Source organism: Vulpes lagopus, chromosome 18 (assembly GCF_018345385.1).
Source record: "Vulpes lagopus strain Blue_001 chromosome 18, ASM1834538v1, whole genome shotgun sequence".
Classification (NCBI taxonomy): Eukaryota; Metazoa; Chordata; class Mammalia; order Carnivora; family Canidae; genus Vulpes; species Vulpes lagopus.
In genome coordinates, this window is record NC_054841.1 from 2,134,128 (window position 1) to 2,158,270 (window position 24,143).

The 24,143-nt window shown below is 58.5% G+C and overlaps 1 protein-coding gene across 1 annotated transcript in view; it reads right to left on the bottom strand.

Annotated features, from left to right (window-relative positions):
- The window catches only part of CDH4 (cadherin 4), a 506,523-nt gene extending 483,418 nt beyond the window's left edge, over nt 1–23,105 (bottom strand). Inside the window, exons 1-2 of the mRNA XM_041732568.1 lie at nt 23,021–23,105; nt 20,651–20,762 (exon numbers count right to left, since the gene is read on the bottom strand). Of these exons, the coding sequence (XP_041588502.1) occupies nt 20,651–20,762; nt 23,021–23,083 (175 nt within the window). The 5' untranslated portion in view covers nt 23,084–23,105. The remainder of the gene's footprint in view (nt 1–20,650; nt 20,763–23,020) is intronic.
- Between the last annotated feature and the right edge of the window lie 1,038 nt (nt 23,106–24,143).

The following is a 24,143-nucleotide window of genomic DNA, read 5'->3' on the forward strand; positions in this document are numbered from 1 at the left end:
TGTACCAAAAGCCGGGTTTACAAGGATCTTCATCACGCCGTCACTGCCAGTCGCCAAGCCCTGGAAATATCCTGTCCCAGCACACGCATGACATGTGTCCATGGAGCACATCCACGTGTGTGCACACACTCAACCACACCACAGGTACACATGCTTGTGTGAACTACACACAGCACCCACATCCTTGCACATACACTAACATTCAAACCCACGTACCCACACGTGCACAGCCATGCATGAAGCACATACGTGTGGGTATGAACATGTCCGCATTAGACTGTACATACGTTCGTGCACAGGCTACATGTGGAAACGAGCACATCAGAGTCACGTGCACGCTTGCACACACAGCACGCACGTGCACCTACATTATAACACAGCCAACCTATGCCAAGTTTGTGTACACACTACATACATGCACACGCACACACACACAGACACAAATAACACAACAAATGATTAACAGTGGTTTCTTCAGGGGAGGTAGATAAAATCCTACTGATTTTTTTTTTTTTTTGTATTTTTCTAATTTCAAATCTTCAAACAATTTTTTTGGCATCTTAAAAATACAAAATGTTATATTAATACAAAAGGGACAGATGAATGATATGTTTTGAAAACAAACTACCTTATGTAATGTGTGTTCCCAAAGGTTAATTCTTGCTTTGTTTCCTCATTAATTATGCTCCTGATTAGCGTCTACACCAACTGCCTCTTCTGCTCCACTGCCTCTCTCCCGAGCAGCTGGGGTTTTCAAAGACACACTCAGATACATGGGAGGTGTGGACAGAGCCTACTCAATCTGCAGGTGCAGGGTGTCCTCCCGTGTTTACCACGCTGGCGGTCAGGGCAGCGGAGTTGCCTGGGGCCCTCAAGAACAACGCACAGGCCTGGGGTCTGTCCCCTGGCGCGGGTTACAAGCATGTGGCCCCCTTGGTGTTGGCTGCGTGGACACGCCACCGTGGTTTACGGTGCCATCCTGGAGGGGGTGATGGGCACACACAGGCCTGCCTGCCGCCGCTGCCTGGAAGCAGGGGTGCGAGGGAGAGCCCCACTCACCATAAACCAGGTCAGAACACATGGACGGCTCCAAGCCACGTGCCTGAGATGAGAGGACAGCGTGCGCCCTGGATCCCAGCTGAGGCCCCGCCCCACCTGCAGACCCTCAGTACCATCGTCCCTCCAATTCTCTATGACACTCGGGACTTGCAGGGGAAGTGGTTCACCACCGGGGAGAAGACAGCCAGGGATACTGACCCTCGCGAGCGATGGAGACAGGACAGCGTCCACGAGCCTGTCTGGACGCTGCTGCCCGCCCAGCCCTCGCTTCGGGGAACAGCGAGATGAAGCAAGGTGGGCTCCTGTGAAGGTCACCAGGCCTTCGCCCACGGCCGCCAAGCGCTGCGGTCTCTCCACGTCCCCCTCCCAGGTCAGACCTCTGCTCTGTCTTAACAGACGCCATCAACTTATGGGAGTACATGTACTTAACAGGGGATTTTATATCAATGCCTAAACCTCTGCTTATAAATAAGCACAGGAAAAGCAAAATAATGCGATTAAATCTTTGCCTCACACCTGGTGCTTGCTTTCTCTGAAAAATCCAGATTTGCAAGAAGCAAGACATCGGCCCATCCTGAGGCCCTGATGCTGGGAAGAAAGACAGGGTGTCTCTGTCCCTGGAGGACCCCATCCCTAGCGCCATGTGTGCCATGGGAACCCCGACCATCCTCCACATGCACTGCAGGCCTCACTGCAGGAAGCAACGCAGGGCCTGATGCTCTGGGGGTCTTCAGGCGCTGACAGTCTGTGTTTGAACAAAGTGCAGTTAAAAGCCACTCCCACCTTCGTGGGGTGAGGCTCCATCTCACACTGGTCACCTGCACCACAGCCCCTGCCCCTTCCTGCGCTTAGCGTCTTGCACTCACCCCCTTCTCATACTCAGCCCCCGGAACAGCCCCCCCACCCCACCCAGCCCCAGCGGTCAAGGTCAAGGCTCATGGATAGTGGAGGGTGGGGACATCCCCAGACCTGCCTCCTAGGCCCAGGGCCCTGCTGGGGCTACCGACCGGCATGGAGAACTATTCTACAACCCCAGGCCTGGCCTTTACCTCCTGGAGGGGGGTTTCTTCCTTGCAACCATGGGCCCTGCCTAAGATGTCCCCTTCCTTCCAATTACCTGTCTTCAAGAAGAGCGTCAGAGCCTCCCATTAGTGCTGGCCTCCACACGGCCGCCTTGCTACTTGAAACAGAGCCAAACCCACAATCATGCATGGAGGCCTGGAAATCAGCCCAGTGACCTGCTGTGTGCTTGACTCAGAACTCCACAAAACTAGAGGTTTTCACATCAGGGTTCTGACTGCCCACGTTTCTCGGGCACTGGGAGTGCAGGCCAAGTCTGTGTTCCCACGGGGCTTAGGCAAGGGTGCCAGCCTCAGAGAAGGGGAGGCTCCCCGGTTCTCAGACCCTCCCACTGTCTCCCTCCACCCTCGGGTGGCCGGCCCCTGCAGGCACTCAATGGGGAGAAAGAGGAGCCAGCTGCTGACCTCCCCATGCTGAGCCCCACGGCAACCCCACGACAGCAGGAGCACCCTCTCCACGGGAGCCTGGAAGGGATCCTGGCCGTTAGTGGGGGGAGGGGCTCTGGAGGAGACTTGCCCCCAAGATGAGGAGGAAACAAGAGGTGGGAACTAGCCAAGAAAGAGCAGAGACATGGGATGAAGGCCCAAGCAATTCCAGCCGAGCAGGCCAGAAGGAGTCAGGGAAGCTGTGACAGTCACACAGACCCCCTGGGGAGGACATGCCCCATCACCTGCTCAGCGGTTGGCTCTGACTGGCCCTCCCTGGAGGCCTGGACTGCTCCAGGCCAGGGGGCAATGCAGGAAGCAGTCTGTGCACTCTGGGAGCCACGTCGCAGTGGAGGAAGGGTAATGGGCAAGGGGACGTGGCTGGCGGCTCTGGACAGCGGCCCCCCAGCACAAGCAGGGGACATGCAGGGAGCACAGCTCTGAGCAGAAGCAGAGGGTGCACAGCTGAGGAAGCAGCCCCAGCAGAGGCCCCAGCACAATATGAAGCAATAAACGGGAAAGCACCGGGCACTCGGTTTTGCAGTCTGGCAGAGCAGGGTGAGGAGTGTGCAAGGCCCTGTGGTGGCCTCAATGTGCTGAGACCCACACCAGTCTGCCTCTGAAACTCGATCTGGTGTCTCAGCAAAGGATGCATTTGAGAGTGAGAGCCGGCAAGCAGCAAGATGCTGTGAGGACCACACCATCCACTGGGAGGATATGTTCACCTGTGCCAGCCCTTGCCCACCTCCTAGAATGTTCCTGAATGTGCCTCTGGCTGCAGTCTCTATGTTAGAGGGACAGTTTTTGGGAACGGCAGTCACAGCCACGTGGCTTCTCACCCTAGGAGTAAAGGAATACAGGTGCCCTGGGAGGGAGGCAGGGAGATCCCCATCCTGGCCTCAGGCCCTCGGCTCTCACAGGTCACAGTGTTTCTGCTGCTCACAGGAAAGCTGCAGAGGCTCTACCAGCGATATCCAACCTCTGCCAGTAAGGACGCATCCCTGCCTCTGAGATCTGACACCATTCGCCACTTGGGAAGTGAAGTTCATCAACTCAGCGTTGATCACTGACCGTGAGAGCCCAGGCGCTGCCGTCCTCGGAGGCCTCTGGCACCCCACAGGCCCATCGTCAGACACCCAGTAAAGCCTCAATTCCGTGCTTCCAAAGGAGACAACATACTTCATGGCACCCCTGCTCCCCTCCAAATTGCCTGGCTCTTGCACATTCTGAACTCATCCTCTGGGAACAAGGAGTAAGCACCGGGCGTCTCCCTGAGGGCTGAGCACCAGGATAGGCGCTGCCCCGCTGACCCGGCGGTAACTGCAGGCAGTGACCACACGCACATCCTTGGTGTACGAGGAACACGTTTCAGTATCTAGCGTGAGCATGTCCATAGCACCTAAACGTCCCCAACTCATCCAGGGAGGCCCCCCGCTTGGCAAGGCCAGGAGAGGAGAGGATAATCAATAAACGCATCAGCCAACCAGCTTGACTTGTGCACATTCAGGCACATGGGCGTCTCCAGGCCTCCATTCCCTGAGAGCAACAGGATGCTGTAGAGCTAACGATCTGCAGCAGGGAAGTGACACCGGCAGACGGTGCTATGTGGTGAAGGGCGGTGGTGGCAGGGACAGAGAAAAAGTCACAGTTAAATAAATAAATCAGAAATTAACAGGTAGGCCTCCTCGGCTCCCTGACACCCGATAAGGAACTGCCCGCTTGCCGATGCCTGGGCCGGCCAAATACCCCAGGAGGGAAAGTTTACCAAAGGGCAGCCCATGTGCTTTTCAGCTGGGTTGTAACACAGGCCCCGAGGTGCAGAATGGCGCTGGGGGCTGAAATGTGAAGACTCTATCAGGCTTGGCCGGCACCCACCCTGCAGGTCCTGGTCGGAACCCGGAGCATCAGCCCCGCCCCTCCTCCCCCAGGACAGCCGTGAGCTGTGCGGTGTGGACAGCGCACAAACGGAGGGGCTGCCGGCCCTAAGGCTCATGCAATAATCACCAATGTCATCCAATTACGCTCTGGACACCTGAAGCCAGCACAGCCCACGGAGAGACAATTTCATTACAGTAAGACCCACTTGTCTTCCTTTGCTTTGATAACAGCTTAATAAATAAGCTGAGTAAGCCCTAATGCAGAGGTGCAAAATGAAAACTACTGTGACTTTTCCACTTTGTGCCCATCCTTCCCTAATTATCACGCTTTCATGTCTCCCTGCTTGTCAGTTCCAGCCTCTGCCCCTCCAAGAACGGGGAGCGAGCTCATCTCCTTTTCCTGCAAAGATGCCTTCCTGGGACGGAGGCTGCGCGGGTGACCCTGGGCATCGGCCTCACCCTCCGGGGCTCCCTCGCACACATCCTCCTGCAGCACTCAAGCTGTAACACCACACACACTCACAGTCGCACACTCACACATACACTGTTACACACATACACACAGTCAGACACCTTCACAGTCACACACACACAAAGACATAGTCACACAGCCATGCAGTCACACACACACTCACACAACTCACACATACTCACAAGTGACACACACACACCTACAGTCTCACACACACATACACAATCATAGAGACACACACAGTCACACACACAGTCACACACACAGTCACACATACACACACCCACAGTCATACACACACACATACACAGAGACACACACACTCACACGGTATGACCACAATTTGGGCAGACAGGAGGAACAACATAATAAACACCCACATCATCACATACTTTAATAAAGCTGAGACAATGGAGGTGGAAGTAATTAATCTCACTTAATGCAGGCAGGACGATGGGAGAAGGCGGCAGAAGGAGCTCCACAGAGAAATGGGATTTGAGGCAGGAGGCCCTAGAAGATTCCTATGGATCAAAGGGCAGCTGGGGGGTGTGGCAGGTGCAGCCAAAACAAAGGAGCAGAGCGGGAAGGAAGGGCTGGCCCCTGGAAGGAGTGGGCGTGGCGTGGGGAAAAAGGGAATGGAGCCCGGGGACGTGGCCTGGAGGGCCTGACCCTCTAGGACCAGTGGCTCATGGGCCAAAGAGCAGTGCAGCTGCTCTGGTATCTGGGAGCCAAAGATTCACACGTTTCTGAAGCAAGACATCACCACTGACGGCAAAATGAACAATTTGATGTATCAATGATGTGCGGCGTCTTGGGGGCCCCATGCCTTTCTCTGTCCAGCAGCCTCTGACCCTGTGGCCTTCTCAGAGCCACCGTAACAGAACAACAGGCCCTGTCTCCATCACCCAGCATCCCTGAACCACCATCGGGGCCTCCACAAACGTCCATCCCATAGAAACATCAAACGCGGCCACGTGGGAAACAGCAGTGTGAGCGAGCGGGTGTGAACACCAGCCCTGTCATCATCCTCTGGGGAGAGGGGGATGGCAGGAATATGGAATCACACTGACCCAATGTACAAGTGCAGCCACTTAGCCCTCTCTCCCCCAATTCCCACGTGCAACATCAAGATGAGCACCTGGGTCAGGAGCATCCCCCACAGATCAAGCTACTTAATGTCGAGTGTAACCAAGTACATCTCACCTCGACAGTGGAGATCATTTAAAAGCAAAGGCACATGCTCGTCATTGGTGTAGAGTCCTGGAAATATGTTCAGTTCAACACTGCAGACATGCACCCCTGGCCCCACATTCTAGCTTCAAAGTTCAAGTAAAAATGAGGCTTTAATTTATGCTCAGGAAAATAAAAATAGATTAATAGGATCCAAGTCAAGCTGCTAGAAGAGGTTTTCCTGTGCCAAAAGACAGGCACTGTGAGTTCCCCTAAACGGGTTATCATTTTAACATTGTAAAGCACTAGACTTATTTTTTCTTAAATAGCAAAACTACAATTATCTCTGCACGCCCTGTATCGCCGCTCTGCAGTGCTCCCGCGTAACGAACCAACTGTCAGTGATACGCGCAGGCCGAGCGTGTCTGTGCCACACTAGACGGCCAGCCTTATCAAAATCCAACTGCATTAATCCTTTCCTTACATCAAAAATCAAATAACTTTCTGGAGAGAGGGTACAGTCTCATGAAGAGCAGTTCCACTGGGAGACGGTGAGTGGAGATTAACGGCACAATATGTTCGGAAATAAATAGATAAGCGTTTGCCTCCACAGCTACTGCTTGACACTCAGAACTCGGGACTCTTGCGGGAAGACACAGACGAGCGTCCGGAGCTGCATGCGGCCTCCCCGTCACAGCCGCCCTCCTCCAGAGTGACCGGGAACTCTGGCAATAAACAAGGCCATCATCCGAGGTGCCATTTCCAACAACGAAAGCTTGAACCCCCGTGGCATTTAAACAAGAAGGAAATAATATTATTTCGAAAGTGATAAGGGAGAAATGCAATAAGACAATTCCTAGATAACTGCAGGGAGAGGATGGCTGCTGATGAAATAACCACCTTTCAAAGTGAGGAAACAATGTGATTTTTCTGCCCGCACCGAGAAACAGAGCACACACGGCAGCCGCCTGGTCTCGGGAGCAGCCCCTGCCCCACTGCGGTTGCAGGAAGTGATTAATTAGTGCCTTCTTGCGGCGGCGACCTTAGGAAGCCACTGGGGGAGTTTTATGTGCACGTCACAGAACTGTATCCTTCCAGAATCCTCCTTTTAGAGCCCAACAATGGGGCACGTCTCCAGCAGTCCCCAGCACCCGCGCCAGGGCTCCCGGAGGACGGAGGTCTGGCTTAGAAAGAACTGTCTTCTCCGCGCCCCCTCTGTAAAGGGAGGAAACACCACTCACGACAGAATTCCAAGGGAAGGGAGGCAAGCGAGTAGGAGCCTGGCGTCCTGCTCCCGCGTCCCCGCGCTCTCGCTCTCCCTCTGCCCGCACCCAGTCAGCCCCGGCCAACCCATCGGGCCGGTCCCAGAGACCCAGCCTGTCCCCACTCAAACTGTGGCACGTTGCTGTGAGACCCCAGCAGCCCCCTATTTTAATGTTTCGACTGGGAAATGGCAAAAGTAAGATTCTCTTATGTCGTGACAGACCCGTCCCGTCAGTGGCACCTTCTCTTACATCCCTGGTGGGAGGCGTGACCTCTGGGCTCATCCTGCTGGGAAGTCAGATCCCTATTTTAGGTTCACACAGCCTCACGTACCGTGTGAGGAGAACAGCGGGGAAGCACCGGTGCAGCATCAGGTGAGCACGGGAGAGTTTTCAGAATCTAAACACAGACACGTGAGCCTTTTGTGCTGCAGCCTCATGAGATGCTGGAGCCAAGTCCATGGCCCCGCGCCAGCCCGAAGGGAATGTAATCCCGCTCACAAAGAAGTCAGGAAGGGATCCCGCTGGCCCCTCCGTCATGCTGACTCATCCAGGCTGGACGTGAGGGCTGTCTTCCATCACTTTATTAGAAGGGGCACCCTGCTCCAGGGGCTCGATTCAATACAGCAGAAGACGTGGATCCTAAGGGCACCGGGACTGTAACCCGCCACGAGGCCCTTAGGGTTTTCACTAGGTTCTCCCACATCTGCCCTGCACACTCAAGACAGGGAAGGTGGAGAGGCTATTCCCCAGCACCCCCCCCAAGTTATCTCTGTGAGACTCTAGAAAGTTCCAGAATCTCTGTGCCCTGGAATTCCTACCCACAGAGTGCAGACAAGCCCATTCTAATTTTAGGGGCTGCCACAAAAGGCTGTCGCTGTCATCATGTTTAAGAAACCAGAGACTTTCAGGGAATATCACGCTTACAGTGTTTCAAATGCAAATCCCCAGATCAGGGCCCTCTCAAAGACCCACAAATGCAGGGCAGGTTTATCGAGGTGGACAGGACTAAGGAAAGAGCCGCCTGCGGTTTCTAGGACTAGGAATCCAGAGCACTTGTTCAGTGTTTCCACCAAAAATATCCGAGAAAAAGACTCCACCTCTTTGGAGATGCTTATACCTCCCTGCAAAGGTGCCATCACTCAACCATGAAGGAAAATACTTGAAGCTCACACTCCACACTCCCCCCTTACCCCTAATCATTTTGAAAGGATCCGAGACTTCAAATGGATTTCAAAGGCCCCTGTAATTTTGGCAGCATGACATTTTATGTCTTATAAGGTATTTTTATTAGCCAGGATTGTAGAAAATTGACGTTTACCAGCCATTAACCTTTCAAGCATGTAAGTATTTTTTTTTTCCCACATGGAAGTATATCTTACACTTCTCTGCAGATCAATCCTGAAGCTGTCCAGCTCCTTTAAGGGGGGAAAAAAAAAAGTCATCACGAAGCCTCCCTGTTCTCAGGAATACATAGGTTCTATAATTTTACAGACTTTTCATCACAATTTTATCACCTTCAAACCCTTCCTGTTTTTATTATAAAGTATTAAGGACTAGGTAAGACGAGTGGTGGAATTTCTTCTTCATATTGAGGGAAGGTGGGAAAGAGAGTCGTTTAGGAAACAAACGTCCCGTTTTACCCAGGGGAGAGCACGCAGCCCGGCCACCTCGCTCGGCCAGCTTCCGACCTCACTGAAGCTTCCCTTCCCGGCGTTAAATACGCGGCGACATAATCCAACCACACCAGAGCCCTGTTCATAAATAACCATAGTGAATAACTTACATCCGTGTGTGCCTCTCCATGAGCCTACAGAGCTTTAAAGAAGCCATTCCATAATTTATTTGCTCAATTTTAAAAACGCTCCTTTTGCTAAAAGGTCTCTGGCCACACATAAGAATGGAAAAGCCAAGAAGGGAAAAGTTCCCAAACAAAACCATAAAAACCTATTAAATTGAGCTGCCGTCTAACAGAAAATTGACTACCTCAAAGGCCTGCTCCCCGCGCCCCAGGGCCAGACTCTCAAGAGGACTGTCTGAGGTCATCCACCGACAACCAGGGCTGCGGAAAGAGAGGTGTCCGTGGCCATGGGTGTCCCGGTCATGCATCAGGAATGCAGCGTGGGCTTCACTTCCCCAAAGCCTCCAGAAAAGAGATGCTGCAGGCCCGGGCTCCACTTGGCTGAGTGGGGCCTGCTGCATTCACGAGCGGCAGCATCAACAGTGACCCAGGGCGAGCGAGCAGCGGCCACACCTTCAACAGGCCAGGTACTGCTTCACGTGCATCATCCTGCCGGGCCTCCAGGCCCACCCCTGCAATCGGAATGCTCATCATCTCCTATGGAGGGTGCTACAGAAGGTCATGCAGGTCACGACATGCACCTGCTATCACACAGCAGATGACAGGGCATTGGGTCTGGACCCCTGGAAGCTGATTGGACCTGGCCCTCAGGGTGCCCAGCGTCTATCAGGAAAATCCGAGGCTTCGGTGGACAGGGCAAGGGGGATGGCCTCAGATGACAGGCTGACCCTTACCCCCAGGCTCTACCAGCACTGGCGCAGGAGCGTGAACAAGGGGCCCCAGAGTATTGGACATCAGCACCCCCCGCTTGGTAAGGGGGATTAATGATGCACCTACCTCACAGGGTGCTTGTGCAGACGAGTCCAGTTGGCACCAGTGAGGCACCCAGCACAGTGCCCAGCACAGAAGAATCTCAATCAACAGACTAGTATGACTGTCCTACCAGCTTCTGGATTAGGGCCGGGCGCCAGGACCGGCACGGGGCTTCCTGTGGGGTTCTGGTGCTCACCAAAGGTGGCTGCACGTGCAGCTCGTCCTCCCCACGGCGCTCACTAATCAAACGCCCAGAGGTGCCCCTCTGACGAGCCTGCCAAGGCCCTTTGTCACTGTATCATCGAAGAAAAAAAAGAAAGGAAGGAAAGGGGGGTGTCTTTCTCCTTGAAATCCCCACGGAGTGCAAACCAGCCTAAGCATCGAGACAAAGCAAGGGAGAGCTCACCTGGCAGCGCCCGTGAGGGGGCCCTCCCCACCCGGCCCAGCTGTCACAGGCACTCGTGGGGAGTGGGCAGGCGGCCCAGCTGGAGCGGTGCCTGGGGACCGGGGCATCCTGAGTCCAGCGCCAACAGGCCTCTGGCAGGGACAGGAATTCCCACCCCAGCGCCGGCCCAGGGCTGCCCATCCTGCCCAGGAAGTCAGGATGGCGGGGCTGCGGGACCCGGGGCAGCAGATTCCCACGGGGTGCCCAGGGCTCCCCGGCAACTGCGCACCCACGGACAGGGCCGTGGCTGTCCCCAGGGATACGTGAGGCCGCCCCCAACGGTCAAGAAGTGGCAGCGATAGGGACGGGTCCCTGGAAACAGCTGAGCAGCTGCTCCCCGCAGCAAGCACGCTAACCTCTGCTTTCGGAGGAGCTGAGCAGCCAGGCAGCAAAAACGCGGCTGCTCAAAACACAAGAAACTTGACACTTGGAGCCAGAAATAATGCCTTTTTTGCATTTGCACGGCAAAGCAGTTTTGGGGAGAGAAGAGGCACGTTCTATAAATGCCTCCCTGCCTGCGCGCCCCGCGCCTTCCCGCGTGCCTCCACATCTGGGCAGCAGGGGGAGCGAGCCTCTGCTCCTCTGGAGGCAGCAGTTCCACGAGCCAGGCCCAAATGCAGACCTCCGGATTAACACAATATTTACAATGTGTCTACGCGGTATCATCTGAGCTATAATCCTTGTTAAGATGGCATTTGACGAGGGAAGATAATGGGAGGAGAGCAAACGCTCCACGCACGTTTTAGTTCCGATGACATTGTTCCGTGTCACGCTTTACACATCAGAACACCGTGTTTCTGCAGCAAAGGGCCTGGCCCGCCGTTCCGGGGAGGTGGACGCTCACAGCAACCCCCCCAACCCGTCCCCCTCTCCCCCCGAGTCGCACTTTCCACCGTCAGCTACCGCCCGGCAGATGCCGTCACCATCAGGAATAACACGGTTCCTCAGGACGGATGCTGACCCCAGGACTCTGAAGCTAAAAGTCCTCCAGACCCAGGGTCCTCAGCTTTACGAGCACCAGCCTCCCGGGGACGCGGGTCCATCAGGCAGCGTCCCCGGCCACAGCCCCAGGATATCTAATGCACTGGGTCTGGGTGTCCCGGGGCACCTGTAACAGATGACGGCGAACTTGGTGGCTTAAAATGACAAGAATGTATTCTCTTGAGGTTCTAGGAGGCAGAGTCTGAAGTCGAGGTGTGGGAAGGGCTGTGCGGCCCCCGGGGGGCTCCAGGGCTGGGCCTTCCCGCCTGTTTGGTTCCACCCTGGCCTCATGGCTCCATCTCTCCCTCTGTCCCCCTTCCCATGGCTTCTCCCCTGCATCTGTCTCTGCTCTTCTGTTCCTTTTAAGGACACCTGTCACTAGACTCAGAGCCCGCCTGGATAATCCAGGATCATCTCACCTCCATGTCTTCACTGAATTATGCCTGCAAGACCCCTTTTCCACACCACGTCACAGTCACAGGGTCCAGGTAGATGTAACTTTTGGGGCTCACCATTTGACCCAGGACAGTAGGTCTGGGAGGGGACCGGGGGCCTGCTGGGGTTCCCAAGTGTCCCCCAGGCCGGCAGTCCCTCCACCCCCCTTGGATGTGCTATGCCTCTGCTCTTCAGATAAGGAATCAGAGGCCCGCAGGAAGGAGGGCAGGCCAGTCGGGCCCCCCAGCCCCCGAATCCCCTGGCTCTGAGCCTGCACTTCTCCCTCAGCCCTGCTGGAAGCGGAAGCCGGGGGACCGCGTGCTTAGCAAACACGTACACCGAGGCCTCACTCCCCCGCAGCTTTCCAGGCAGATCAACGTCAACAATGTTCAAACTTCCATTCGGGCAGCAAAACCCAATGCAAGACAATAATCCAACAGTTTTCCAAGTCGCATGGACAAGCAGAGGCGCACAGTCCTGAGGGAGGACCCAGGAGGTGAGCCGCCCTCCTCTGTCCTGTTCAAAGAGAGAGAGAGAGAGAGAGAGAGAGAGAGAGCGAGCTCCTTCCAGGACAGACATGGGTCTGTGGCCCCCACCTTCGGGCTGGAACTTTACTCAACTGTATTCCAGATGGAAGATGCACCCGGGCCAAGGACGCCTCCCTCCCCCCGCAGGGTGGCTTCTCCGGGGGCCTCTCGCCCGGCAGGGAAGCGCCCGTCCTTCCACGAGGACCATCCTCCGGCAGACGAGGCAGGGGTGGCACTCTCGTGCCTGTGGATATTTATCTGTCGCTGAGGCTTACCTTAATCCCTCCTAAATCCCCACACGCTGTCAGCAGGAAAACAGTGAAGCCAAACAAGGCTACGTTCGAAGCAGCCGGATCGGAAGCTGCCGTGGGCTTTACGGCCTCCGTTCAGCCTCAGACTCTCAAGCGGCAAATCGCATCTCAGGACCCACGAAGGAGCTGCCGGCCAGAGTCCCCCCCCCCCCCCCCCAATACTACAGACACAGGCCACGGCGGGCGGGGGCTCCGGGAATGAGGCGGGGCCTGGACGAGCTGCTCAGTGCCTGAGTGCTGGCGCTTCCGGACCCTGACTCCATGGGGTTCTCAGTGGCTCCGGCCCCTGTTCCTCCGACAGGGAAGGGGCATGTCTGTGTGACCTGCTGAGGACCCCTAGGAACTGAATGAAGAACACGGCGAGGGGCCCAAGATGCCGCCCGTCCTCAGCACGTGGGGGCTGACAGCACAGGCTTGAGGGAGCCCCTACCCCACACCCCAGGGATGCCTGTGAGCATCACCTGGCGGGCACAGAGGCCTCTGCAGAAGTGACCAAGGCAAGGAGCCCGAGGTTACAGCCGGCCGGATTAGCCAGGTGGGCCCAGTGCCATCTCAGGGGTCCTCGTAACTGGAAAGGGAAGGTGGCCAGTTGGCGGTGGCCGTGTGAGCACCGGGGAGGCGTGGGCAGGAGCACTGGAGTGGCGGTGAGGACAAGCCTGGGGCTGCAAGCCAGGGGAAACAGGGTGCCACGTGATGCTGAGCCGGGAAGGACATGGACTCTGCCCTGGGGCCTCCAGGACGACTCAGCCTGCAGGGCCGGCCCACACTGGATGTTGGTGTGCAGAGCAGTGAGGAGGAGATGAATTTGGGTCTTCTAAGCCCCTAACCATGCAGGCCACTGGACAACAGGGAGACACTAACCCGGTCCATGGTCCAAGCGAGCTCCTCCCTGCAGAAGGCGTGCAGGCCATGGAAAGTCAGAGAGCTCTGTGCAGAGCCAGCGAGGCTGCAGCGCCACCCACGAGCGCCCCGAGCCCACAGGTGCCTGGGAGGCCTGGAGGGAGCGGCCATACGAGCACCCGGAAGGTCCCAAAACACAGTATGTGCCCTGGTGGAGGCTGGAAGGGGGGCAGGCTTTGGAAGAAAGGACACACTGGTCACAGATAATTAGGTAGATTTGCTTTGTTTTGTTCTTTTGCTTCCGCGTAGGAGTCAGGGAGCCACCCTGAAACAGCAGGAGACGGCAGCCGAGAGCCACCCAAATTCTGAGCCTTCTGACAAAAGCGAACGATTGACCGGACCAGCTTACAACACGCCTCAATCCCTCCCCAGGACGAAAAGCAAGGAGCAGCGTGCCACGAGGTTCTGCAAGAACACACGGGAGAGAACTCCACCCCCCGCGATGCGCAGGAACGCAGCACATTATGGTATTTTTTTCACGGTGGGATTCAGGATAATCAGTCCATTCTTGGGAAAGAGGAACGCTCGCACGTTTACTTGTTCTCAGTTGGTGATTAGTTCTGGCATCGACTTACGTGTGCTTCAAAGATGCAGAGAGAGGGAGGGAGCGAGGGAGCGAGGGAGCGAGGGAGCGAGGGAGCAGGCCTGCAAACCTATCAGGGGCCCCTGGAGACACCCAGGCCCCCAGACCCGGGGCAGACGGGGGACATGCACACGGCGCCGCGAGAGGGTGCCAGGAGCCTCCCTCAGGCAGAGTCGCCGGCTCCCCTCGGGGCCCCCGATCCCAGGCCTTCTCACGGCCCTGCGTGTTTGCATCACAGGCGTGTCGGGTCCCGGAGCACAGGCCTCCCCCGCGCTGGTGGAGCCTGGGAGCCAGGAACGCACTCTGGACCGTCTGCTTCTATGCCCAGAATTGCAAAGTCCTGTTGACATCACAGAACACTCGCTCTTGTGATCCCAGGGCCGGTTTTGCAAATCCAAGGTGTCCACAGGGTTTGGACCCACTTCAGATGAGCCCCCACGCATCACTGACGGCCATCAGGCGCCTCTTGACACGCCAGGCCTCTGCTGGTTGCAAACGTCCAAGACGAGAGACAATTAGCACGTCCAAATGCTTGATAATTGCTAATCTTATGACGGTGCCCTGAGCATCTGGGGTATCCTGTGTGCACGTGATCTCGTGCTCGGAAACCATCTTCGCTCGCAGCACGTGGGAGACGTAAATGAGCTACAAGCGTGAGTCTGGACGAACAGGGAAGGTAGAGCGAGTCGACGCTTTCCTGCCAATCGCTCCACTTCCCCGTCCGACATCAGCCTCTGAGCCGTGAATCCGGACCGGTCCTACCTCGCCGGCGAAGCCTCGTGAGACCACACAGGTGGTGTCCGCAGAGGGCGGCCAGGCAGCGCGGCCGCGACAATCACACGAGGCCTCGCGTTTCTGCATCCTGAGGCGCCGTGGAAAGGCGCGGCTCTGAAATGCAAAAATCTTCATCTTTAAGCCAGGGCACCGTCTGTCATGCTCCTGTCTGACTGGCGTGGGAGCTCTCTGCAGCGAGGATTTTGGGGTGGTGACAGCTGACACGGGGCAGAAGCGGGAAGATGCAGGGGGTGGGGCCTGACACACCTCGGGCCATGTGGGCCACAGGGCTGTAGCCGTCTGCCTCCTTCTGGCCACCGGGACCCTGTCTCTGCCTGAGCTGGGGCTCTGGGGACAACATGGGCAGCGGCACCTTCCCAGGCGGACCCTGCTTCTGCCCGACGCCGCCATCCCTGGCTAGAAACCTCCCACCTCAGCCACCAGGCAAAATGAGCGTGGGGCAAGGCTGAAAAGTCAAGGGTGGCCCCAAAGACAGCCAGAGGGGCATACGGCCTGCAGCGAGGCCTGCATGGCGGGCTCTGGGTGCTCCTCCTGGGGGACCCCAGAGGCGGCTGCCGGGAGAGGCCGTGGAGGTGGTGGCGCCCCAAGGGGAGCCTTCCCCCAGCTTCCAGAGCAGGGAACGCGCCGTCCTGCACGGCTGCCCCTCCCTCCATCTCTTGCGCAGACAGACCACGGCTTCCCAGGCCAGTCAGTCCTGCGGACAAAGTCCCAACCGGGCCTGCTCTCCTGGCTTCCTGGAGGAGGACGGCTGAGGGAGCCAGCAGACCCTGCACGCACCCTCCACGACGGGCGGGTGGACACGCAGCCCAGCTTCATACAGTTAATGATTCATCCACACTCTGGCCTGGACTCGGATGCGGTGACTGTTTATCTCCTCCGCTCGGCAAATACGGAGTGTCCACAGTGCGCACTTTGCCATCCCGGGTGCTGGACGTGGACTCTAGCCCACGAGGAGCAGAGGCTACTAAAGCAAGAGAAAGGCCAAGGCCCATGGAACAAAGGATGGGGAGAAAACCCGGGCTCCCGTGAGAGGATGGAATGTGCTCCAAGCTTCCAGAGGGAAGGACAGGCACATCTTGCTGACGTGCACAGAGCTTGCTTCCCAAGTCAGGGGTCACAATGGCCTGCAGACAAGAAACTCAACTGTGGCGTTTTAGCTTTGTTTTTCTCATCGCTTAGGGGGACAAGGAGCCCAGAGGTTATCTGGATGTCGTTCAAGCAGGATCCAGTTCCTGCTGCACCATTCTCATCGTCACAAGACGGCTGCTCTGCCTCAGACATCACGTCTGTCTTCCAGGCGGGAGGAAGCGGTAAGGGGAAAGGGCACAAGGCATGACCAGCAGAAGAGATTCCTCTCTACCAGGAAGAAAGAAAAAAAAATATCTTTCCCAGGAGCCTCATCTAACAAAATAACCTGATTAGATCCCACTAACCACAACGGGGCCATGTTGCCCCAGACATGATGTGTGAGCGTCTGAAACGGGACTCAGCCTATGCCAGATGGGCCAGCCCAGAAGACGTGACGGCGAGGAAGAGGGGGAGGACGGAGGATGACCTGGGAGGGGCCGCCGACCGCGCCTGCCTCGTCCACGCTGATCATCAGCGTGTTACCTACCTGAGCATTCCCAGCAGCTCCTGCAGCCCGTGCAGCGCTGTCCGGCACACTCGGGGCTTCACGTGGGATTGTCACTGTGCAGTGACCACACCGCGAGTTAACGAGTTAGACACAGTGACGGGCGCCGGGTGGGTGGTGGGCCTGGTTTAGCCCCGTGCCCCGTGGCCAGGGATGTGCCTTCAGCCCCGGCAACAGTGACCCATCCATGCAGCGCAGGGTCAGGCCACACTGCGAGCACAGAGGGCTGCGTCCACCATACCTCGGGCCATTCCTACCCCAGTCGCACCTGCCTCCCCAGGGGGCGGAGCCTTGTATGCAAATGAGGCACTCATGCCCCCGTGCATTCCGGGAGGGAGCTGGGAGCAGCACCCTGAGGGGCCAGATGCCCGGCGGGTCCCCTCTGCACCCATGCCTCCCTCCTTCCTCCCCAGACCGGAATCCTACTGGCTCCCCGGAGATGCATCGACCAGGTGGCGGATCATAATAGCTCTAACCCAAATACGACAACGCAGCTCCCGCCTCTCAGCCTCCCCGTCCCTCTCGGAGGCAGGGAGCGCCTGTGACCTAGTTCTAGCCCAGGAGAACTGCCAGCATCCTGAGGAAGTGCTGGCTTTCCCCATACAGGGAAGGGCTGCAGACGGCGCCTCCTTTATGCTGCTCCAAACTCAAATGCAAGGGCGGGAGCCGCGGCAGCCAGTTTACAACAATGAGGCAATTCACGGGGCTGACCAGTTAGAGATAGAGGATAGAATAAAGACCAGACAAGTGATGCTGGCGCTCAGGAGCGGTCTCAGCCACGCCCCCGCCACCACCACCATCTTGTGCTTCACTATCAGGTGAGAAAAACTGACCTCCCTTCATTAAGATCCTGGTGATCGGGTTTTATCCTGTCAGCTGAGCGCATCCTGAAATGATCTAAAATAGTAGAGCAGCGTGCGGGAGCTGCTGCCCTCATGAGCCTTAGGGTTTAAGGTAAGAGGGATGATCGCCCAGAGAACAAAAGTTCCCCGAGGAGGGAGCAGCGTGGCTGGGGGTGCACCCGAGGGCCCGCAGCGAACGCAGCATGGGAGCTCTTCTGAAGCCGTCATCATCAGAGACAACGCTCCTCTCTTATCAGTCGAGGTCACCTCCGTCAGGTGACGCCCAGACCCCACTCTGTCCTGCCTCCAGCAGACATTTCTACTCACACGCCACCTCCTCTCCGGGCCCCCGGGGGGAGCTGGGACCCACGCGGCCTGGGCGCCCACTGCACAGCCTACCGCTCTCCCATCCTTGGCAGGGGGAGGGTTTGCGGCGAAGCTGGTCTGGGTTTTCCAGAACTCTGCCCGCCACAAGAGAGCAATGCAGGTCACTGCATCAGCTGCCGGGCTGACCGTTAATTATTAACAAAGCTGAGAAAAAGACACCAGCTCAGCAACTGCCCCACGCTAAACTATGGCTCACAGAACGTTCCATCTTGGCCTAAGGAAAACGGCTTAGCCATCCTCCTTTGGATATTACCACGCACCAGAGATCATGGCTGTAAGCGAATTATCCTGAAAACAAGACGAAGAGGACGTGAGCACATTCACCTGCCGGCCAGGAAGAGCACACACGGGAGGCACAGCGCGGAGGGGATCTGGGAACGCTACGGTTCGGCCGGCCGGGCGCCCCGCATCACTGCGCGGAAGGTTCGCATGTGCCACCCTGTTGGGGAGAACTATTTTAAGCCTAATTAGCATGAAATTTTTTAGAATGCAAATGCTTTTCGTTTAGACATAAAACAAAATGCCACGACATTTCTTCCATCCATTTATCATAAATAAGTTAATTACTGGGTAACAAATCACTCCTTCTGGAATCTGGATGTTTGGGGCGGCTGGTAAGCGGACTCGGGCGAAGGAGCCACCAAGCAGTCGTTAATGGCTTTTGGGGTACTTATAATAAAACGGTGACTCTGTGGAGCCGCACTTGTCAAATTAAGGTTAAGCTCTCTCTGTGGGAAAAAAGTCAATTATAAATAGTCATTATCTATTTAAGTTGATTCCTACCAGAATAACAGAAATGTCGCGGCTTTTGTTGTGGACACACACATCTTCACCGTGGTCTTGTGGTTCGCAGAGTTTGTACACAAGAAGGGGGATTTTTTTTTACCTGCTCTGGTTTCAGCGTGTGTCAGCGTTGGCTTTTGCTTTCACATGTGTAAAATTACTTCTAAGATGTAAAACATCTTTGTCTCCAAAAGCTGTGTGTGTGCGGGGAGGTGGGTGGGCCCGCAGGTGCAGGAGAAGCAATGCGGCTCTAGCCCGCCCCAGAGGAGGGGACGAGCAGGGTCCCAATGCTTGGGAGACTCCTGCGATGCTCCCCTCAACCTGGGCTGGGCATCATCTCAGGTATAAGTGCCCAGAAAATGGGTCATGCAACCCCAAGTCTGAGTTCACCCTTTTCACCCCACACTGGGTCAATGCCGTCTGGGCTCATGGGGCAGGCCAACGTTCAGCCAGCGATCGAGACCTCCCCACAACCCTGGCCAAGAGCAGAGCGGCCAGTGCCGCCTGGACCCACACCCCCGCCAGGTGGGAGACCAGACGTCCGTTAGAAATCCCACATCTCATCATAAAAGGTACGAGAACCTGCTATTCTCTTCCACAGTCGGTAGCACTTGTCATTCCTGGAATAGAGACACTTTTTCTTACATTTCTGAGTAAAATTGCTAATCCAAGGTCTTCACAAGTGTAGCTCGTACCCAGAGAGGCGCAGGATGCCAGCTTCCAGACAAGCAAGCAGGGGTGCCGCGCTGCGTCCCCTGCTCTGTGCAACAGTACAACACACTGAGTATAGAAGAATCTTCTAGGCCTTCCCTGAGCACACAGGTATGCGAGGCAGGCTAACACATCCTGAGAGATCCTCTAAAATGACATGCACGGTGCAATTCACCGAGCATCTCCTGAAAACTCTTGCCATATATGACGACTCATGCAACACACCCCTCCTGCTTCTGGTCAACTGCTGGGTTTTTTTTTTTTTTTAACTTTTTTGGTAATCAATGAAAGATTCACTAGTGTCATACCCTTAAGCAGTCAATGCAGAAAACAAATAAGAAAAGCTGCACTAAATACCAAGTCAAAATCCTGATTTATAGAACCAAGAACAAACAAGAGAAGTCAACAAGCTCCATCCCCAAGGAAGAGGATCTGAAAATCACATCATGATGTGTGTGTGTGTGTTACACACACACACACACACACACACACACACATACCCCCAAAGAAGCTGTTGTCAGCTCTTAGGGGAAAATCCTAGATTCCCTAAAACACAAAACTGGGGAGAAAGTCAGCGGTACGAGGACTATTTAGTCGCAAGTGCTGAAATTTAGCTCTGAAGCTTTATCCAAACTTTGTTCCCTCCATCACTCGGAAATCAGCTAAAAGCTGCTACTTCTGGGAAGGCGCACAGCCACCGTGCTCGTGGTAGGATTTGGAATCCTCAGAAGGAAGAGCTGATTTATTTCCCCTCCCAAGCAAATGGAAAGTTTAATTAGTTTGTCTCGGAAGGGAAACAGATCAACATGCAGAATGATCTACTGTCACTTGACTTTTGAGGCTGCCTCTGACGTTCCCATCACAAACGTGGATATAATCCTACAATTACGATAAAGCTAATTGGTAGTTCCCTCCTGCATGTGTGTTTTCGTGTTGTCAGTGGGGCAGTAATGAAAATGAATGCCACATTTGTGAACAGAACGTCTGTGGGCTTATTTACCGCATTTCCAACAACATCGTCTGCTTTATCATGCATTTCAAAGCAGGGATAATTTAAGAATCCAGAATTTCATACATAAAAATACTTAGCAAGAAAGTCTCTCCCTGCACATTATTTGGGTGACGTTACATCCGAATTCCAATTTGTTGCCCAGGAAATGATTCACCTCACTCAAAAATGACAGCCCCTCTGAATCATTCACCTGTGATGCAAACATGCCTTCGAGGTCCACAGATCCGCATCTCATTGACCTCACGGCCATCATTTTGCAAAGAGCCCCGCCTCGCCTGTTCCTGGAAACGTCTCCCCTGTCCAGGGTACGGTGTGCCATTTCTCCCCGCCCGCCGCGGCCCCCTACCTTTGAGTAGCCTCTCTCCTTCCAGAATATTCTCCGAGATTAATGCCGTGTAGTCTTCTTCGGAGAATCCGGCCTTGCAGGTCTCTCTGGCTGTAAGATCCCCATTATGGGCCTGAGAACAGAAAGAAAAGAGGTTGGAACAAATGTGAAGTTGACACAATTTAATCCAAAAACCCATGTTTACTAGGGGCTGCTGCAGGCCGGGTCTTGCCTCTGGCTGTGACACAAACACCGGAGCCACAGCCGCCACCCAACCCGCTGCTCTGCTGCTCCTGAGCTCTCATGGCCTCACCTGGTTCAGCAGTGCCCCAGGCCCCGTGAATGCCCGAAGCCGGGGGGCAGTGCCACACCCTGCACGCCCCGGGTGCTCTCCCTCACACACACACACACACACACACACACACACACACACACTCGCAGTCAAGTGTAACCAATGGACCGGGCACAGCCAGGGAGCGTCGGGAACTCCCGGTGACCCAGGACAGCTGTCACAATGTGCAGCCGTATAACTTGTGTGAATGTGGCCTCTCGCTCTGCAAACACCTCCTGTCCTACACTCACCCTCCTGTGACAAGGGGATGTGAGGAGATGCCCGGGTGATGGGATGAAGTGACAGTAGCGACAAGGGCAGGTGACACAGCACCAGGGCGCACTTGACCTTCTGACCCAACCTCGCTGGAGGCTCTGGGGAGATGGAAGCCCGGGGGGATAAGAGGGCACCGCTGCACTGGTCCTGGGTCCTGGCTGCGGGTGGGGATGGCCTCTCTGGTGGGGCCACACCTGAGGAGCGAGGAGCGCCGCCAGGCCGCCGGGGAAGCCACAGACAGGAGGGAGGTGCAGCCAGGGCACCCTGGGGGCTCCGAGCTGGGCTCTGGGTGCACAGGGTGCACAGGGCGGGCGGGCTTCCGTCCTCTCTGCGGGTCCCCAGGGAGGGAGGAGGGGCCAGGGCAAGAAGGGAGGTGCTCCAGGGGCGGCAGCGGCTCAGCGCCTGGCAAGGACACGGGCTTCCTGAAGATGGGGCTCCAGCCTCCGTCCTCCCACGGCCGCCGGGCTGAGCTGGTGCGCCCTCGGAGCCGGCCTGCAGCCCCGCGGGCGACCCGGGGGGGGGGTGTGCGCCTGTCCTGGGGCGCCCTGGGGTGCCGCCCGGCGCAAGGGGCCGCCCCGGCTCGGCCTCGGGGTCGGCAACCGTCCAGGGGACCGCCCGCCGCAGGCCCGCGGGGAGAGACGCCGAGCCAGGCGGCCGCGCATCCCGGGAGGGCTCCCCGGCGGCGCGCGCGGGGCGGGGACGCAGCCCGGACTCCGCTCTCCGAGGCCGGGGGGGGGGGGGGGGGGGTCCCGGGGGGGCGCGGGGAGGGGGGTCCCTGGAAGGTCCGGGGGGGCGCGGGGAGGGGGTCCCTGGAAGGTCCGGGGGGGCTGGGGCAGGGCGCGGGGCAGGGCGCGGGGAGGGGGTCCCTGGAAGGTCCGGGGGGGCGCGGGGAGGGGGTCCCTGGAAGGTCCGGGGGGGCGCTGGGCAGGGCGCAGGGCAGGGCGCGGGGCAGGGCGCGGGGCAGGGCGCGGGGAGGGGGGGCCGGGGCAGGGCCCGGGGCAGGGCGCGGGGAGGGGGGGCCGGGGCAGGGCGCGGGGCAGGGCGCGGGGAGGGGGGGCCGGGGCAGGGCCCGGGGCAGGGCGCGCTCCGGGACGGTCCCCGCCGCGGCGCCGCTGCTCGGGATCCGGGCAGGACGCGCGCCCGCGGCCCCGCAGCCGGACTCGCCCCGCAAAGTTTCGGCCCCGGGGGAGCGGCCAGCGCCGCCGGAGCGCCCCGCAGCCTGCAGCCGGCCCGGGGCGCCGCGCTCGGTTCCCTCCGCGGTTCCAGCGGCGCTGCCCGGAGGAGCAGCGAGGCCGAGCGGCCACGAGAGGGGGTTCCCGCAAGTCCCTGCGCCCCCGCCCGCCCCCGCCCGCCCCCGCCCGGGCCCGGCTCACCGCCGGGGGGTCGCCCCTCGCCGCGGTCCAGCCAGCTCGGGCCGCGCAGGGGCTCGGCGGCCTCCCCGGGGCACCCAGGCCGGCCCCGCCCGCAGCCCCGCAGCCCCCGCCCGCAGCCCCGCAGCCCGGCCCGCGCTGGGCTCGCCAAGTCCGGAGCTCGCGGCTCCCGGCGGCGGAGGGCGCACGGGCTCCAGCAGCGGGCTGCGGGCTGCGGGCGGGGGCTGCGGGCGGGGGCGGGGGCCGGCCCGGGGATGCTCGGCGGTCCCGGCCCGCGCCCCGCCCCGCCCCGCCCCGCCCCCGCCGGCGGCCCCGGTCCCTCCGGAGGCGGCGGGGGCGGCCGGGGAGCCCCTGGGAGAGCGCGCCCCGCCGGCCCCGGGCTTCCGAGCGGCCGGGACGCGGGCGGCAACTTACCCGGAGCGCGCCGGAGAGCGAGAGCGAGAGCAGCAGGAGGAGCGCGCCGGGGCCCGCCGTCATCTTCCCGCCGCGCCCGCCCGGAGCCCGCAGCCCGCAGCCCGCAGCCCGCAGCCCGCAGCCCGCAGCCGGGATCCCGCTCCCGCTCCCGCGCCCGCAGCCGCCGCCGCCGCCGCCGCCGATCGCGCCGCCCCGAGGCCGCCGCCGCCCGCCGGGCCCCGCGCCTGCAGCCCCGCGCCCCGAGGTCGCCGCCCGGCTCCGGGAGCCAGGCCAAGGGGCCGGCGGCGCGCTCCTCGGGCCGGTGCGTCCGCGGGCCTCGCCGCCGCCCGCGCTGTCTCCGCGCGCTCCGAGCTGCAGGTGAAGCCGCGCGGCCGCCCCGCCGAGGCCCCGCCCCGAGCCCGGCCCCTGCGCTCGCTCGGCCTGACGCGGGCTTAAAGGCGCCGCGCAGCCCCCGCGCCCCGCGCCCCGCGCCCCCACCCGGGCGGGACGCGCGCGAGGAGGGAGGCCCCGCCCCGCGCCCCGTGCGCCCCCTCTGGATGCGGACCCCCTGCCCGGGCCACCCTCGCGCGCGCCCTCGGCGGGGCGCCCCCTCCTGCTCCCTGCGCTCGGTGTCCCCGCACCGCCCCCTGCCCCCGGAGCCAGGCCTTGCGCGCACGGTGGGCGCCCGCCCGGACTCAGCCCCCGAGGCCGGCCCCGCGGGAGGTCCCCGTGCAGACCCCCCCTCCCTGCGCAGTCGGGGCGCAGCGCACCCCGCGCGGCCGGGGACCCCACTGATCCCCGCTCGTGCATCAGATGCGCTCACACTTAGGCCAAGAGAGGAGCCAAGAAAGAAATTAGAGGCCCCCGGGAAAGAAAAGGAAGAAATTATCCACCCCCCTCCCCGACAGAAGAGCTGTCAGCAATGTCAGCGCCAGGCTGCCCAGGCCCCGGCTCCATTTGCTCTGCTTGGGTGATTTCTGAACTGGGTGGGTGGGTGGGTGGGTGGATCGGGGTGTGGAGCGGGGGACGCACTTCGTTAAGGGATCATCAGTTGAAAAATATGTACAGCCTGGAAAGTGAGTAAATGTGTTTGCACGTTTCCTTTCGGCTCGGAGATTTAGGAAAAAGTGATGTTGTTTGCTCA